The sequence below is a fragment of the Dioscorea cayenensis genome, chromosome 20 (assembly GCF_009730915.1).
Source record: "Dioscorea cayenensis subsp. rotundata cultivar TDr96_F1 chromosome 20, TDr96_F1_v2_PseudoChromosome.rev07_lg8_w22 25.fasta, whole genome shotgun sequence".
Taxonomy (NCBI): Eukaryota; Viridiplantae; Streptophyta; class Magnoliopsida; order Dioscoreales; family Dioscoreaceae; genus Dioscorea; species Dioscorea cayenensis.
In genome coordinates this window covers 29,930,315-29,948,270 of record NC_052490.1, presented here as the reverse complement: position 1 = coordinate 29,948,270, position 17,956 = coordinate 29,930,315, and the positions used below count along the sequence as shown (strand labels likewise).

At 33.8% G+C, this 17,956-nt stretch overlaps 3 protein-coding genes across 4 annotated transcripts; 1 reads left to right on the top strand and 2 right to left on the bottom strand.

The window, feature by feature from the left end:
• Positions 1-465: 465 nt before the first annotated feature.
• On the bottom strand, positions 466-4,840 carry LOC120251503 (RGG repeats nuclear RNA binding protein A-like). Its single transcript, XM_039260030.1, has 6 exons — positions 4,456-4,840; positions 3,887-4,307; positions 3,656-3,800; positions 1,146-1,304; positions 1,011-1,055; positions 466-918 (listed from the first exon to the last, which is right to left on the bottom strand). Exons 1-6 carry the CDS (start codon positions 4,628-4,630, stop codon positions 721-723), a joined length of 1,143 nt encoding a protein of 380 aa, XP_039115964.1. The 5' UTR covers positions 4,631-4,840; the 3' UTR covers positions 466-720.
• Positions 4,841-11,658: 6,818 nt separating this feature from the next.
• Positions 11,659-12,603, top strand: LOC120251788 (transcription factor MYBS3-like). The gene is made up of 3 exons (XM_039260435.1): positions 11,659-11,950; positions 12,036-12,238; positions 12,337-12,603. Exons 1-3 carry the CDS (start codon positions 11,704-11,706, stop codon positions 12,469-12,471), a joined length of 585 nt encoding a protein of 194 aa, XP_039116369.1. The 5' UTR covers positions 11,659-11,703; the 3' UTR covers positions 12,472-12,603.
• Positions 12,604-14,167: 1,564 nt separating this feature from the next.
• Positions 14,168-17,920, bottom strand: LOC120251614 (protein WHI4). 2 transcript variants are annotated; one of them, XM_039260201.1, is made up of 10 exons: positions 17,490-17,912; positions 16,964-17,026; positions 16,369-16,450; positions 16,149-16,223; positions 15,916-15,994; positions 15,721-15,766; positions 15,098-15,207; positions 14,866-14,935; positions 14,667-14,749; positions 14,168-14,490 (listed from the first exon to the last, which is right to left on the bottom strand). In XM_039260201.1, the coding sequence occupies exons 1-10, from the start codon at positions 17,817-17,819 to the stop codon at positions 14,460-14,462; spliced, it is 969 nt and encodes a 322-aa protein (XP_039116135.1). In that variant the 5' UTR covers positions 17,820-17,912; the 3' UTR covers positions 14,168-14,459. The 2 variants fall into 2 exon arrangements, with proteins under 2 accessions (XP_039116135.1, XP_039116136.1); XM_039260202.1 differs by lacking the exon at positions 16,149-16,223 and having other exon boundaries at positions 17,490-17,920.
• Positions 17,921-17,956: the final 36 nt, after the last annotated feature.

The following is a 17,956-nucleotide window of genomic DNA, read 5'->3' as shown; positions in this document are numbered from 1 at the left end:
GCTAAACAATTATCAAATAAAAAAAACCCATTTGTTTAAACTCCTAAATTTTAAAAACCATAAAACATTATAAACCCTAATTTTTAATCCATAAAATCTTTAAATTCAAAACTATAAAAGTTTATATTCAAAATTATAAACCTCTGAAATTAACAAAAAAGTTTGATATTGACAATATAAGATTTAAACGATGAAAATAAACTTTGTAAAAAAAAATTATAATAAAGATACGAATGCCAACTTTGCCTAAACTACTCAGAAAACTTATTACGTGAAAATATCATTGAAACAACAAACACAACACAAAGTGCCACATCAACCCACGTCAGAGGCACACAAACAAAGTAAAATAAGGCATACATCCAACAAAAATAATAAAAAAAATAAACAATCAATTACATACGTACATCAAACAAGAACATAAAAGATCCAAAAGAGAAACTAGCCAGTGAATTTCAGAGTGAATGATCAGCAGTGCCTCAAAGACGGGCGCAAAAGTAGCAGTAATTGAAATTGCAACCACACCAGCCATTTACTGTAGCAGCACATAGTAAACACACATGTACAGAGTTGGAAGTCCAGAGCAAAAATAAGATTAGAAGACAAAACAAAAAGTCGTTATTTAAGCAAAGTCCTGACAACAATTCTCCTAAATAGGTGGATTAAATAAAACATGGCAACTTAAAGTAAGATGATGGCACAAGTTCACAAGCAAAGAGTCTACTTGCCACCCAGTGTGGGGAACTGCCCTGGATCTTCAATTGAAGGGGCAGCAACTGCCAGGCCAGAACCACCGGTGCCAAAGCCACCCCGATAAGGTCCACGATCACCACCACGACCCCTGCCTCTGCCTCGGCCACCAGGAGTATAGTATCTTTCCCCTTCAGCTGGCTTAAGGAATTCATTGATGCTCACAGACTGGCATAAGATTAACAAATATAAATCACACAGAACAGCAAATCAGAGGAACCATTGCATTAGAAATTCAGTAGTTATATGCATAGATATACCTTCTTGGCACGTTCATCTCTTTTTTTTACATCCTTGTCAGAACCCTGAATGCACGCACCGAGTGTCAAGACAAAATGTAATGCCACAGCTAGCGGGGAGCGATAGGTTTGAAAGAAATGGCAAAGAAGGCATACCAACTTAATGAAGATATCATCATTTCCTTTCTTCACAGAAAGTTGTTGCATGGACTCAAATTCCTTATCAACGTCAACTTTCCTCTCCTCATTTTTCATTGCAAGCAGGTTTTTCCGCTTCTCCTCCCTTATTTTCTCAAACTCCTCTAAAGTCATCTCCTGTCAGTTTAAGCAGATGCAGAAATGTCTGAAGATCTTGTTTTGAGGAGGACAAAACATCAAAAACAGACGAGTTCAATATGGTAGTAAATGATTAACTGACATAAGGCATCCCTTAGTGTTCATAAAATATGGGAATGACGCAAGTATTTGTCGACACATGGCAACAAAACATAAAAGAACAATTTTCCAAATTACAGTAGTTTTGTTCTGAATAATCTCTATTCTTTGCCAAATAGGTTTACCAATTTCCTACTAACTCATGGGACCACAAATATCCACCAATTAAGGAAACCGGCGGACATTAACAAGACTCCAGCGGTCACTAGGTGATGGATATAATACCAAAAATAATTAAAATAAGAATCAATCATTAAGATAAAAGAATAAATAAAGGAAGATAAAAATTATTTCATATAGCTAAAAAAAATAAGGATAAAAAAATAAGTTTATAAAAGAGCACTGATAAGAATCCATCTACAACGATAAGGCAAAAATAAAAAACAAGAGTATAAAAATCTGAGGAAATGATTAAGTAATTTAAAAACTATAAAGAATGAGATTGAAAATCTAAAAATAAAATAAAATTAAATGAATGTGCAACAGAAAACAGCTAAGCAAAAAAAAAAACTATATTATCTAGATAATCCAACTAGGACATTGTCGCTGTCACTGTCCCCAAATGAAGATAATGTACAACCCCATATCGAAGGAACAAGGGACAAGAAGATCCAATAGCTAATGAACCATATTGTCATGAGAAAAAAGATGGTCGAAGTCAATGTTTTTTTATAAGTCCCTCTCATGGCTTGTGCAAAAAATTTCTCTTGAACATTACAGACCACACCTAAAACAGACTGTCCGTATATAAAAGCAGATGCCAGAGAAGTGATGCAATGCCCATCAAATCTGCATCTTCATGCAGGAAAAAACTATCAAAAGAAACAGGAGGAGTACCACAATGCTACACATAAGCATACAATGATAAATAGAATAACTCAGAGAGGGATCATTAAAAACTCTCTCACCAACTGATCATAATGAAGCATGATTAGCGAGTAAAGTGGTAGCATCTAATGAAATTTTAGGCAATAGGTAAATTCTTTTAGCAGCATGCTCTATAGGAAAACAAATTTGAAAGTGGCCCAAGATGCAGATTATGTTAGATTATATATGGCAGCTTTCTGCAAAGAACATGATAATATAAGCATGTCAAATCCTTGATGCTACCACATCAACAGTTGAATATAGGCCGGGTGAAATGGAGTACTCTCATATTGTAAACCATGCAAGACCCCTTGGATCGGCCATAATCAACCAGAACACTTAAGGAAACTAACAAAGGTTATCCTGCAGTAGAAGGAATTGCACAGACAAAAAAAAACTTCTAGTTGTGTTGTGCAAACACTAAGTGCAAAGAAAAAAATGGAATACATAAAAAATAAAACAAAAAACTTAATGGAGGCTGTTAAGTAATAGTTAGATGGTAATCAGATCTGAGGATGTTGATGGGAAAAATCTCTCTTGTTTCCAAACAATTAAAAACCTTCAATTGGATTGTTGAAGCAAGATTAATTATTTCACTCTAGCATATAAAACATTGAAACCCTAGTCCATTAGATGGCCACAATAAAACAATTCACGCGAAGATTCCACACTCAAATAAGTCAAACATCATTGTTGCTACAGACAAGTGGAAAGAAGCTTGACTTTGATCAAAAGAATCTATTACAAGGAAACACAAATGAAGGATCACGCTAATGGACAAAATTATCTTGTGGGGGCATGTTCGAGACACCTTTGAAAGTCATAAATTTCCATCTAACCAATTGTAGATTGTCAAGACGGCCTTAAACAACCCTTAACTGATCAAAAAATGTATCTAGAAAAGTCGAGGAAACACAAATGAAGGATCACGCTAATGGACAAAATTATCTAGTAGGCACATGTTCAAGACATCTTTGAAAGCCATAGATTTCCATCTAACCAACTAAAGATTGTCAAGACGGCCTTAAACAACCCATAACTGATCAAAAGATTTGTCTAGAAAAATCAACTCAACCAACCACATGCAGATTATTCACCTTCAATCTAAACCTCATGAACAACATTACAATCCACACATCAAGCAATTAGTTACAGATTGGGATATTCAACTACACTTATTAAATCTAAAGGCCCATTGGAATTAATGGAACCAGATCTACAATATCGAACGGTACAAATATCAATACACAACTATAAAGATCTAAAGGCCCATTGGAATTAATATAACCAGATCTACAATAACCGCAGCTAAAAGAGTAACAGTAAAAATATCAATATACAATCATCAAGCAAGGAAAAACCACCTTGTCTTCTTCCTTCTGCTCTGCCTCGTTTGTCGTACCCTCCTTGGCATCTTTGTTAACTTCGGATGAAGGAACATCATCCTCCTCTATGTTCTTCTCAGGATTCAGAGCCTTATCATCAACGTTAAATTTTTCCTCAGTCTCCCTACTCCAAATAACTCAAGATTTAGAACAAAGTACTAAGATAAACATTAAAAAGAAGAACTTTAAGCAAAAGGGTAAGACACCAACTCAACCAAAGCTTCATCAGTGGATGTTCCCCAGTTTCCACGGCCTGCTCCTTCACGCTTCATCTCGGAACCACGGCCAGTGCCGCTCCTCCTCTCATAAGTCCTGCGTTGTGGCCGTTCAGAATCTCCTCCAGCCTCTCCGCTCCCATATCCACCACGACGGCCGCCACGGAATGACTGGCGTGGCCCATTATAGGACCCACGCTCCCTATCAGGAACCCTGCCACCATCCCCTTCCTCACCTCCAGCTCCTCCGAAGCCACCGCCATAACCTCCAGAAGATCCATTGGGATTCATACTCTCATTCCCTGCACCCCTGTTCTGGCGGGGTTCACCACCCCGCCCTCCCCTACCACCACCACGGCCGAAGCCACCTCGGCCAACACCACCACCGCGTCCAGCATTGCTCCTCGCCTCCTTCACTGAAATAATATAAAAAAAACCTTCAAAAAGAAGCCTTTCCCCCGAAATCCAACCAGAATCAATCCAAATCCCAAACCCTAGATCCAATGCAAGTGCCGCCGAAATTCATACGATCAAAAACAAAAACAGAAGGAAAACACAACTAACCGGCTTCGGCAGGAGGAAGAGGCTTAGACGGGAGTTTGGCGGCGGCCGGAGGAGCGGCGGCGGGTGCAGCAGGTTTCTTGGCAGCTACCTTCTGAAGCTGAGCTGCGGCAATCAGATGCGATGGATCATCGTTGTCATCATCCACAAGGAGATCAAAGGGGTTAGTGGTGGACATCTCCGATTAAGTGGTGCTTGGAGCTTCTCCAAACGGGGAAGCGGCTGGATAAAACCTTAGCTACGATATAAGATCCTCATCACCTTGACCTCCATGGATCCAGAGCTTGAAGGAGAGAAGAAAAAGCTAGGGTTTTGGAGCGGCGAAGAAGAGAAGGATCAAAGAGAAAAGAATGAAGCGATGAGAACCCTAGCCGCAAAAGAGACCAACAAAGCGTGCATATAAATCTCTAATTTTTATGGAATTTAATAATTTATTGATAAATTGAAACAAATAGACGAAATTAGTGTCACTATTTGAAGAAATTTACGGGAATACCTCAATGTCGCTGATGGTTTGTGAAGGGTTTTTTCGACAAATTGAATGGTACTGTTTTTGGCACCCAGAAAAGGAACTTAGCGTCACTTTGTGTTGACGTGTCATTTTGTGATTAAGGGATGGAATTTAGTGGCTGTGGTGTCATGTGGGTTCTGATCGGACGGTTGAGATTGAGAAGTGGATGTTTCTTTGTTAACTGGGCCTTGGGCTCCCTTAAATAACTAACTTATAAATCAGCCCATATATGAATTACATTATGGGAAAAAAAATTATTTAATTATTTATTTAATTAATGTTGTGTTTAATGATTATTATTTGTTTTACCATTTAAATAAGATATTGTCCTTTGATTGATTTTTTTTTAAAATTCTAAGTTATGATCAATTATAATTATATACATTTATTTGCTAATTAATGATTATTTGGTGTGGTTAGCTCAGATTGTAACATCATTGCATAAAATTAAAGTAGTGAATGCTTTTATTAAAGAATATTGCACTTTTTTTAGTCTGGTGATTATTTTATTTATTTATTTATTTGAGTTATTTAAATTGTTATGCTCAACAAATGTAACTTTGCGACTCTCCTTTAAATCAAATGATCTTCTATTTTATGGAAAACATAGGCTGGATTATCTAATATCATCAATGCTAAAACATATTTACTAGGTATTTTACTGCTAATTGAAAATAATCTCTATCTTTGTTAATATTATTAAAAATTTTATATTATTGAGAGTAAAGTTATAATTTTTTTTTTAACAAATGTGAACAAGTTATGTATTAGAGACAAACACACCGAGAGAAGCTAAGCTTTACAACACTTGTGCCTTCCACCTATACAAGCTAGGATTCAAACCCACATTTTGCAGTGGAATGAAAATTATTTAGAGAAAAAGTAATGCCAACATATAAAATGGTTATTAGCAAGTTATATATATATATATATATATATATATATATATATATATATATTATAAACAATATTTATATAAAAGGTGTACTGTAAAAAAAAATGGTGTATAGTGTTAGTTCCTCCGGTGTGATTTGTGGGTATTAAGTAACACTTAAGCACTCATAGAAGTCTCACACAAACCAATAAAGAAAAAGCACACAAACACACACAAGGAGACACACAACGTTGGTAATCCAGTTCGGCGTCCACTCGCCTACGTCTGGGGGGCCAAGCCCGGAGATAAACAATCCACTAAAAGAGGTAAAAATAGATGAGTACAAACACTTGTCACTCACACTCTCAACAATAAAGATCACTACCCTCTCTAGATTGTCTGGTGCTCACACACTCTCCTCAAAGAGTCACTCAAGAGTCACACTTTACAATCTACGAGCAAGGTAACTTATATAGACGCCTCAACATCCCAAATATAGCACATACCTCTTTTAGAATCTCCGCGGCTACTAATTTAAAAACCTGCCAAAATTAGCTATTGCAACTCCTGTTGTAACATGAATTGCAACATGGCCCTGACTGCTGACTTGACTGAGTTCTGGTTACGTTGCGGACGACCTCAACACCCATCAACCTCCAGGTCATGCTTAGTCCGAGTCGATACAGCCAAATCTCCCGATCCCGACTGCCGGCAACTAGCCTATCTCCTCAGTTCCTCATCACGCAGTCCCCTCGCAAGGGGCGCACGTCCTTGTGCGTCTTCATGAAACTTGCCAAACTTAGTCTTCAATCCACCTAAATTTGGTCTTCAAAGATTCTCCAAACTTGATCTTCAATTCACCCAAGTTTGGTCCTCAAATATTGCCTTCAATAGACTTCAATCAATCTTCATCAAAGATTCTTCAAATCATATCTTCAATTGGTCTTTCATTCACACCATGAATAGATCTTTCTTTAATTAAGCTCCACCATATTTAGTCTTTAATCAAATCACCTAAATATGGTCTTGATATAATCTTGTCTTCAAGTTGTAATGCATTGCCAAAAATAACTCCACCAAGATCTTTAAGATAGCTTCACCATGATCTTCAAGATATTTGGCTCCATGTTAGAGACTTACTAAAAATAGCTCCACCAAGATCTTCAAGATGTTTGCCTTGCACTCCAAGTCTCCTTGCCATGTCACCATGCTTGTCACATCATCAATTATGCTTTGTCACCTTGGTTGCCACGTCACTTGGTCTAGGTGTCAAATCATGCCAATAAATAGTGCGGTTGCACTAACATATAGTATTTATATAAACAATCAACCATCGGAGTTTAAATTTAAAACGTCTCTAGATTTCAAATCTAGAAATTTACCTAAATAATCTTTTTCCTATATATATATATATTGCAATTTAAACAATTACATGGTTTTCTTTTTTTAATTCAACATCTTCTTAAATACTATCGTTTTGAATTTTATAGATAATTCATTTAATGATGCTCATGTTCTTCATTTGATTAGAACTAAATGATTTATTAGCGTTTTGAACCATTAAAATGTGTTCAATTTTAGTGTAAAATCACAAATAGAAATATAACACCAAAAGCAATATATTATGTCACAATTAATTTAGGGACTAATCTTAAGAACTTATAATTGATCCAAAACTTCCATATCATCCATCTAATTCAAAGTCCATTATTAGAATTTCATATTGGCCATTAATAAGATGCAAATTTATATATTAAAGACTGTAAAGTAAAAAACAAGCAATTTTAAATCTCAAAATGCTTACTGATACCTTATTTATATAAGTCTTTGTTAAAGAAGGTGTGACTTATGAGTGGATTAGGTAATGAGCAATTTTGAATAAGAATTGTTGATGGTGCTCTTCATCAAATTAATTAATTAATTAATCAACATGAATCTATTAATAGATTTATCTAAGTTTGGTCATGTTTCTCTTGTTTTTTTTATCGATTAAGAGCTAAATTAATGTAAATCTTTTCTCATGCAAACCATGTATTGGAAGTATGAGGTCTTTGTCCATTAGCAAATGCAGCAACAATTAACAATTAATTAAGTCTAGTTATTTAAAGTTATTAGAAACTAGGAAGTGCTTATTATAACATTATTTACTTAATATTATTAAAAACTACATTTATTTCCTTGTCAAGAGATTTGAATAGTTCTCTTAATGATATCATTAGTAGAAATTAAACACCATTAATAAAAATCAAAAGTGTTTATAATATACTAATGTTCCTTAAGTGGCTATCTTATCTCCATAATCATGAGTTAGGGGGGATAAGTTTAATTAATTAATTTGTTCTATTATTAGAGTGGGAACTCGAGAAGATTGTTCATAAAGTTAATTTAAAAAATACACTAATTCCAGCGTCATTCCATTAATGTCTTAATGATCATGATAATGCCATATTTTGTTGGTATGTGAGTGGCTTTTTTTTTTTTAATTAATTACTAGAATAGGTATTTTTAGAATTATTTACCAAACTAAGCAATTTTATTTTTTTAATAGTTGTGGGTTCCATTGATTTTTAATATTAAATTTTTTTTTTTTTTTAAATCGGTAGGTCCCACTAATTTTTAATATTAAAATTTATATCTTTAAAATTAGGATGGGTCATACTAGCTTTTTTACTAGACATCTTTACACTAGTCTCTTATCATTTCATAAAAATTTTTACACTGCTGACTCTCACTTCATTTCAGTCAAAATCCACTCAATACTAACACAATCTAAACACTATACAAATTATTCAACAACACAATATTTTAAATTGATCACGACATGATTTCGGCCACCTGATCACTGACGACTCACGACTACGACATAAACCACAACACTGCCGACCGCCTTTCATGCCCATCTCATTACGACTCTGGATGATGAGCGCCCGAAAGTGCCTTTAAGATCGTAAAGACGCACGCAGACGCGACCATTATGTGTTCCAATATCTCTCGCTTGACATCGGCTGAAACTCTACGATATACATTAAAAATCGTCAAACGAGAGATAACTGGAACCCCCATAAACTGGCTCACGCCTCGCTACGATCTTACAATGCGAAGACCACTTTCGTGGCGCCCAAAAATACATCGAATCAGAATGAGATGGACATATGGGAGGGCTGCGTGCAAAAGTGTTGTGGTTTATGTCAGAATGCGAGTCATAGCCATCAAAATCGTCTCGAACGCAATGCATCCAAAGTCATACGTCGTAATATAATTTAAATATCAGATTTGTTGAATAATTTTTATAATATATGTAATTGCTTTTCGCTCATTAATAATATCGAGTGAGTTTATTTTTAGTGAAAAGTAGGGTTTTAATAAAAACTAACAGAAAAGATTTTATTTAAACGATCATGATTTAGACAGAAAATTGCTTTTTAATTAAAAACTAAGAGGACCCATCCCGCTTTTTAAAAAAATATAAATTTTAATATTAAAAACTAAGTGGACCTGTTGATTTAAAAATTAATATTAAAAAAAGTCAAGTGAACCCACAAACTATTAAAAAAATTTAAAATTTAATATTAAAAAAAATAAAAATGCCTAGTTTGGTAAATAATTCTAAAAATGCCTATTCTAGTAATTAATTAAAAAAAAAGTAATATTAACAAAAAAAGCCTATGTGAGTTGTATTTATTATTTAATTTTGGCAAATGAAATGACATATTTAAACCATCTATTAAATAGAGAGAGAAATTTATTTTTATCAATATCTTAAGAGGAAATGAACAAAAAGTCTCCTCAAATTCAGTTATCCACCAAAAAACAAAAAGTCCATTTTATTTTTGATAAGTTTCTTTTTCAATCATTTCGTAAGCAAACAGAGTGAAGTTTATAAAATTTGCAGTGTTTTGAATAAATGCCCTTCACTTATTGTCTTGGCGTCAAACATTGGAAAGCAGTTTGGATGGTTGCAAATCACAAAAAGTAAATAGTGATCATATGTTAATTTTTCATTTAGAATAGTGACATTTTGCTTGCGAATTAGATTTCATGTTTATAATTACGAGTTTCCGTATACAATGCAAATTTTCTAATTAGTATGCTCTGTTTTTGTTTAATATTTTCGCCTCCCAATTAAAGTGTAGCATTTCCGTGTACAAAAAGTAAGTGAAAAAATGGGAAAAATAATTAAAGTGATGGCTATTCGTACACATTTTTAATAGTGGGACAAGATCTGGCCGGATTTTTCCCACCAACATTAAAGGGTGATTTTGAAATTATTTTAAAAAAAAAAGTTAACGGAGTAACATGCAAGGACTAAAAAGTAAGCAAACTGAATAAAAAAAAAAGATTGTCTGTAAAATTCAAATGTTAGATGGATTAATTGCGATATTTTGAAATTTTCAAGAACCTATAATTAATTTTCTCACATCTTAATTAGGAGTGTAAATGAGTTGAGCTACTCAAGATTGGCTCGATCGGTCCGTGTTTGAATTCGATTCGACTTTTCATGAGCTAAAACGAGCTCGAGCTACTTGTTTACTTTGGTGAGCCGAGCTCGAGCCCAAAATTACTCATCCTAAACAAGCTTCTATATATATAATATTAAATTAGTTATATTTTAATCATAAAATACCTTAACATATAAACAATACTATTGTAATTTCTAATTACAAATAACCCTAATCTATTACAACTCACAGCTGCCAATCCATCCCAACTTTGTTGTGACCATCTAGCATCATATGGTTTGTGTTTAATTTATTTATGCTTACTTATATGGTTTCCTCTTTGTACAGATCAAAAGATTACATATATGGTTTCCTCTTTTACATATTGTGCTGATGATACCAATGCTTTCTTTGACCGTAGATTGCTTAATCGGAACTCTCAGTTTTGACTGCAATAGAAGTTGTTTTTGTTTGACAGGTTAATCAAGCTTAAATGCGCTCGAGTATAACTAATTTTGAGATTTACAAGTCGAACTCGAGCTACTCGAGCTTTTCGGCAAGCCGAGCTTGAGCACAGAAAACATGGCTCGATCGAGCTCGAGCCTTTGAATAATATACATAAGTCGAGCTCGAGCTTGGTGATACTCGGCTCGGCCAGGCTCATTTACACCCCTAATCTTAACATTTATTTCTATTGATAAATTTTTGAAATATATGATATGCTTTTATTTATTTTCACTAACTGATATAAAATTAAAGATGAAATTGAATGATATATAGGTTATTAAGCTGATTGAATTTTATCACATTAATTTTGTTTTAAATTTAAATTAAATGTCTTGGGTCATTTGTCAAATAAATATTAAAGAACTTTTTTGAAAATATGTAAAAGAAATGGAAAAAAAAAAATTTACTAAACTATATCTATTATTTTAAAAACATATATATTAAAATTACTAAATTACTAAACATATATATTAGCTTAAAAATAAATTACAAACTTCACCTCTACCGAGTACTGTGTTGAGGTATTAATTAACTTCAAACCCGACATATCCGCATCACATAAAAAATAAAATAATATAGATGAAAATTAAGATAGAATACAGTAGCATGCTCAAATGAGCATGCATATACCTTTAACCTTTTGCTTTTGAGGGGAAAAAAAGTGGTAAGTTCTTTTCCTACATGATTCATGCATAGTAATAAAATATCATTCTTTTTCTTTCATTCCAATGACTTTTTGGTCATGTTAAAAAGATAACTGAATACAAAGAACTCTTCACTTTAACACAAAGTTAAGGATAGAGTTATTATCAATTCTTATCTACTTTAATTAGTTTAACATCACCAAGAATATGTATATAACCCTACCTAGCTAGGTTCTAGCAACACTCTCTTATAACAAAGACACTAGCATAATAGCCATGGGGAAGAAATGCTCTCATTGCAGGAATGATGGGCACAACTCAAGAACATGCAGTAATCCAAAACTATTTGGAGTGCATCTTCAAATATCTTCTTATACTTCATCATCATCATCATCATCATCATCATCTTCATCTTCATCTTCATCTTCATCATCGTCGCTTGTTTCGATCGATGAAACCGGTGAAAAGCTTTGCAATGGTTATTTTTCTCATGCTCTCATGGCTAGAGATGACAGAAAAAAAGGTAAATGAATTCAACCACTCTATTTATCTTATCTTATCTTATCTTATTAATATATATATATATATATATATATATATATTGGTAGGAGTTCCATGGAGTGAAGAAGAACATAGATGTTTTCTTATTGGCCTTGAGAGATTAGGGAAGGGTGATTGGAGAGGAATCTCAAGGAGCTTTGTGATAACAAGAACACCAACACAAGTAGCAAGTCATGCTCAGAAATATTTTCTCAGAATGAAGAACAGTACCATGAACACAAAAAGAAGAAGAATCAGTCTCTTTGATTTGGTAATTATAATTATTAATTAGTTATTTAACTTTATAATTTACAATAAATTTCTAATAAATTATATATATATATATATAAATATATAAATTTTTCTCAGGTTAAAGAAGGTCAATTGTTATGCAGTGAGATTGATCTCAATTTGCCACCTTGTTCAAATTCAAAGAATTCAAGCAGTAAAGCTTTGTTTGTGGAAACTAATCTAGAGCTGAGTTTTTCATCAAGATGTATTTAGAACTTTTTCTTTTTCTTTTTTTGGGAGTGGATTGTTATCTTTAAAGGATGGCTTTTATGAACCTTGCCCCCACCATTCCCACTCCCAAACTTGGGATCTTAGTAGGTGGATATGTAAATAAGATTACTTTCATGTTGCTCATCAATAAATAAATAAATAAAATTAATAATAATAATCAAAGAATAATAGTGTTAAACATGAATAAATTTTATTTAAAAAAATAAAATTATAGCCGAACGGTAAGATATTTGATTCTATATCATGTTTAAAACAGAAGATTCGACATGATAAAAAAACATTGGTGTGTGTAAAGTAAAAAAAAATATAAAAAAATAAAGGATAAAATAGCAATGGTGAAGGTTATTAAGAGGGAATCACATCATCCTTGTCATCCAAAGGAGACTTTTTCTCGAACCTTCAAACATATAATGATAAACACTTAATTAAGAAAGAGACAACCGAAATTTTTATTTTCTCAATGTTTCTAATGGGGGACCAATGTTGTTGATTTGTCTCTTTGGGTGCTCTTATGATCATCACTCTCTCTTTGAGTGGCCATTTCTTGACACACTTGTCTCCCACGTGTTCACTTGTTTCAATGTATTTAGATTATGATTATTATTGTAATTAAAAAAAATAAATTTTAAAAAACGTTGGTTCAAATGGTAGAAATTTTGATCACTTATTAAACATGAAAAGACTCATGGTAAGAGCTTTCAATACTCTAATCCAAGAGAGTTTGGATTAATAATTATTCATTTTATTATTTAAATTTATACGTCTAAATTAAAATTTTAAAATTGTTTGAACTAAGTTAATGGGTAATTCTTTTTTTTTCTTTGCATAATAGTCAAATAAGAGAAATAATTGATATTATGATATTAGATTTTTTTAAATAAAAATATGGATTAAAAAATAAAGAGAGATTATTGTTAATATGAGAATGAAGCCAATAAATATCTCAATATTATATAATTAATATTACACTTGTATTAATACATCCTAGATTATGTTTATATATGAAAACTTTACTGGTAATATTTTTTATAAATAAAAATCACTTTTAAATCATACTAATTATCAATTAAAAATGGAGAGAGGTTCTTTAAAACTAATCATTATGGTTTGAAAATTCTCATGCAATAAAGACACTTTTTGAGGATGTTGAAGTGTCAACTGTTTCTTTTATTTATTTAATAATTAAATTAATTATTGGAATTGTGAACCCAAAAAAAAGTCAGATCTTGAAGTAATCTTGCTGGGCAGTAGGCACCACAAATTTATTCCACACCAGGTTGTTATTCTTTTAAAAATCAATCAAAAGAAATCAAACCAATTCATCATTGCAGGATCACTTTTGATTTTTCTCTCTTTCAAGTCTTATATTTTTAGAATTCTCGTTTTATTCTTGACTAAAACTTTGAATTATTTTTCCACATTAGTTTCTCTAGTAGTATCTTTCCTATGCAAACGGTTTCGGCGACTGTTTTATTATTCCTCAACAACTTAATCTATTGAGACTAAATTCCCTGCTTAAGATATTTGTGTTTTTATCTCACGTAACACAACGAGAGGATACAAATTATTTAAGATATTAACTTTATATCTGCGTACATCTTTAACATAACTCGTCAACATTTCAACTATTTTATTATTCATAGGTGATGATTGATTGTACAGATAGCATACTCCAAGAGAATGAATATAACTATTTTACTGCAAATCATTAGTGAATTTCTCCGAATGCAGTATAGATTGTTTGCCATACAGTGTGGGCAATAGTTCTAACACAAACGCGACAATAAGAACAAATTGTAAATTAGAGATGAAGCATCGGTGATAAATAATACTTAGGCGAATCATGCTTGTGGTATCAGAACCAAGTGCTACTCCTGAAGCATGATTAATCATAGTACGCGAATTACTGCAAACAAAGGTTGTGTGTGTAACTGTTGGTCGAACGATGTTCATCATGATCATGGCTGATGCTAGCCTTTCCTCATTTTTGATCTTGCATATCTGACAGAATGCCAAGTTAAGTGAAGATTCAATTCAGAAAGGATTTTGACAATGACAAATGAGTATGAAGCTGAAGACAAAGAGAGGTATTTGTCAAGTAATGATGTTCACATTGTCATTCTAGAGACTAAATAATCAATGAGATGAGAAACTTATGCTTAATAAAGGTAGGATACTCCAAATGCAAGCCACCACGATCGGAAGATTCTAACAATACGCCTTGAAGACTGTTCATGGCTTCTGTCGATGATTCAACATCCTGAAAAATGCAAGCACCGTCAGATAAAACGTTGCTCAGGTTTATAATTTGGTATATTTTTCTGGCAAAAATTATATATTTTACTACTCAGAAAAGGCAAATAGAAATTGCAATACCTCAAAATCAGCAAAAGCAACTGGCATGCCACCCTTGCCACGCATCTTAAGAGTATGGAAACCAGGAAATCTGGATGAAATGGTGAAAGATATTAAGTTTACTGCCTGTATGCTAAGCAATTGCCCGGCTTGAATGATTAACGAGAGCAAGCAATTAATGACACATCCCAGCACCACCAATACAAAAATTATTTTGTCCTTGCACAAGTAAAAAAGATACCAATGCGCTTACTTGGACAAAGCATCCTTTAGTTCATCTTCCGTGCATGTTGGACCAAGGTTCGCAATGAACAAAGTAGAGCAAGGTGGAATATCACTTGAAATGGGCCTTTCGAGTTGCTCCTACAACATTGAATGCATGTTCCATAGAGTGACTTATTCACAAATGGCATTTAATTATAAATGGTTGCTAGAAAAATAAACTTTCCAATTGCATCAATTGTGCGCATAAAGAAGAAACTTCTTAAAGGAAAAGGAAAACGAGATTGGACTAAAACATATTAAAACTAATAAATGAGGTCAAGGATAAGTCCTATAGGTCCCTGTGGATTATATCTAACAAAGAATGCAATAGTGTTCACCAAAAATCTATCCCACAATTAAGAACCAATCTTTATGAAAGCTAAACTACAACTCAGAAAAAATCAGAAGGTCTGGATATCAGCATTTTGTCCTATCTTACACCAACTTCATTTGCATGGAGATATTTCCTCACTAATATGAGACAAAAAAGCAATAAGCATACAAGTGAAAGACTGAATCAACCTATAAAGAAATGATGTTCTATCTATAGTCTAGATTACAGTAATTCCATCTTAAATCGTAGTAGAACTTTGGATTACAATCAGTACTTACATTTGATGTACCTTCAGCGTGAACTGTGCTAACAGCCATCTCACCACTACAAACCACAACCAACGTAAAAAAATTCAGTTAAGCTAATTATGCTAAAAATTTTAACTGTGAGATAAATAACAGGAAGCAAGTAAAAACAACTGAAGAAAGAGCAAATCCTATTAAGCAAGCTTTGACATTTTGGGGTGCATCAACCTCTCTGCAGTAGTTGAAGCTGCATTGTCATAAATATCATCATTAAAAGAGCCTGGTGCTTCATCAGATTGACCATCCTCTGGATGCAAAATTGCAGAAAAACATGTCAAAGACAGCTATACAAAATTTAAATGGCACATTTAGATACTGAAAGAATGTCCGCCAAAAATATGAATATAATCTTGATGGAATGCTTGTTTTCTTTTAAGATATATGTTCATCTATTCCATTACCATCATCACTTAAAGTCTCATGGTCATCGTTTGACACTTTAGCTCGTTTATCGATTACAACATAAGCTCCACCTCCTATAGCAAACAAAACTCACATAATTCAATTCTAAGACTAGTATCCATGGTGTTAAATAAATTTCAATTTTAAAGCTCAAGAAGGCAAAGAATTCAAACAATAACAATTAAGGGCAGCCATCATGCATGGCATACGCTATAGCACCTCGTGGCCGTTTTGTGCGTGAATTTGATCTGGCCAACTCTATATGCAAAGTAGCACCAGTCTGAGGGTCAAATATCACTCCCTAAGATTCACCACAAAGAGCAAATGGGAACAAATTACATAAAATCAGTCAAATAATCAAAGCATAAACCACAAAACCTTTAGCAATCAACTCTTCAAATTCATCAGAATTAGACTAAAGCTATTCCAACTTGAGCTAAGAATTTCTACATATCAAAAGGAATAAATTTAGATTCTACCAAACGATTATCACCTTTCTAGCCAAGAACTTGCATACGATCGTTGTGAATGGATGATGTGAAGAATAAATAATTGACCAGATAAAGAAACATGCATTAGCCTTGCTTAAAGTTTTATCTGGCCTCACCTCCAAATGCCTTAAAACTTCTAATTTGATCAAGCTCACTAAAATTGAGATTAGTCAAAATGTCACGCATGTCAGTAACATCTAACCCAAGTTAAATGACATCTGAATTACACAACCGGATTAATGAGAAGTATTGAACTTGAACACCATACTTATGACAACTAACAATTTCCCATTGAATCACAAAGCAATCATCTTGCTACTCACATTTAATGTGTTCATTGCAGCCATGGCGGATTGGTGATTAGAAAAAGTAGCAAATGCAACAACCTGAAACAGTGAAACACAAGAAGGAAACAAGTGAGTAAGAAAAATGGTGATGGAAAGGAATGACATTTCATCAACATGAACCTTTTCTTTGATCAATCCAAGGCAGAAAGATGAAGCAAATCACAGAAAGCACCCTTGCATTAATATTCATCGACTAAGTAACATATAATTAATTGAGAAGTAAATCATATAAGTATCAAGCATGGTATAAAGTATCAAACTTCAAAGTCTTCTATCAAGATGGGAAGAATGGAGATCCCCAGTAAAAACTACTTAAATTAAAGGGTATGTTTGCTATCAATACTCCAGAAAGATGCAATTTTTTCAATAAAAAATCGATATCAATAGTTCTATCTCCGAATAAAAAATCTAGCTCAAATGCTTATCAAAAATTGGAAGAACAACACTAAAGATCAGGATAGGAGCCAAAGCCCCAACAAAAGACTCAGAGAGGGACCTCGACCTGATTCCCACGGCCGGTGTATTCAAGGAGGCAATGATCGAACCCGGGGCGACGGCAGAAGAGGTTGTGGATCTCACGCGGCTTAACATCATCAGGAAGCCCGGAGACAAAGAGCGTGTGGATTCTCTGCTGCTGTGGGTTCGGGTGGACCAACGGCGGTGCCACGGCCGCCGTTTGATGGTGGTGGTGAATGTATCGGGAGTCGTAAGAAGGCGGCGGGGGGAAAGACGAGGAATCGAGAGCTCCGGCGTGCGGCGGTGGAGGATGGGTGGTGGGCACTGGCGAGTGGAGTGGTGGCTTGGGTTCGTAGGAGCGCTGGGCGAAGGCCATGACAGACACGAACGGGAGAAAAGAGAGCTTTTTAGGTTTTTTAAGGGGGGTAAATGTAAATTTGTTTTATCAGTCCTAGGCGGTATGTTTGTATTAAAAATTATATATATATATTATACTTTTTAACAGTTCCATAT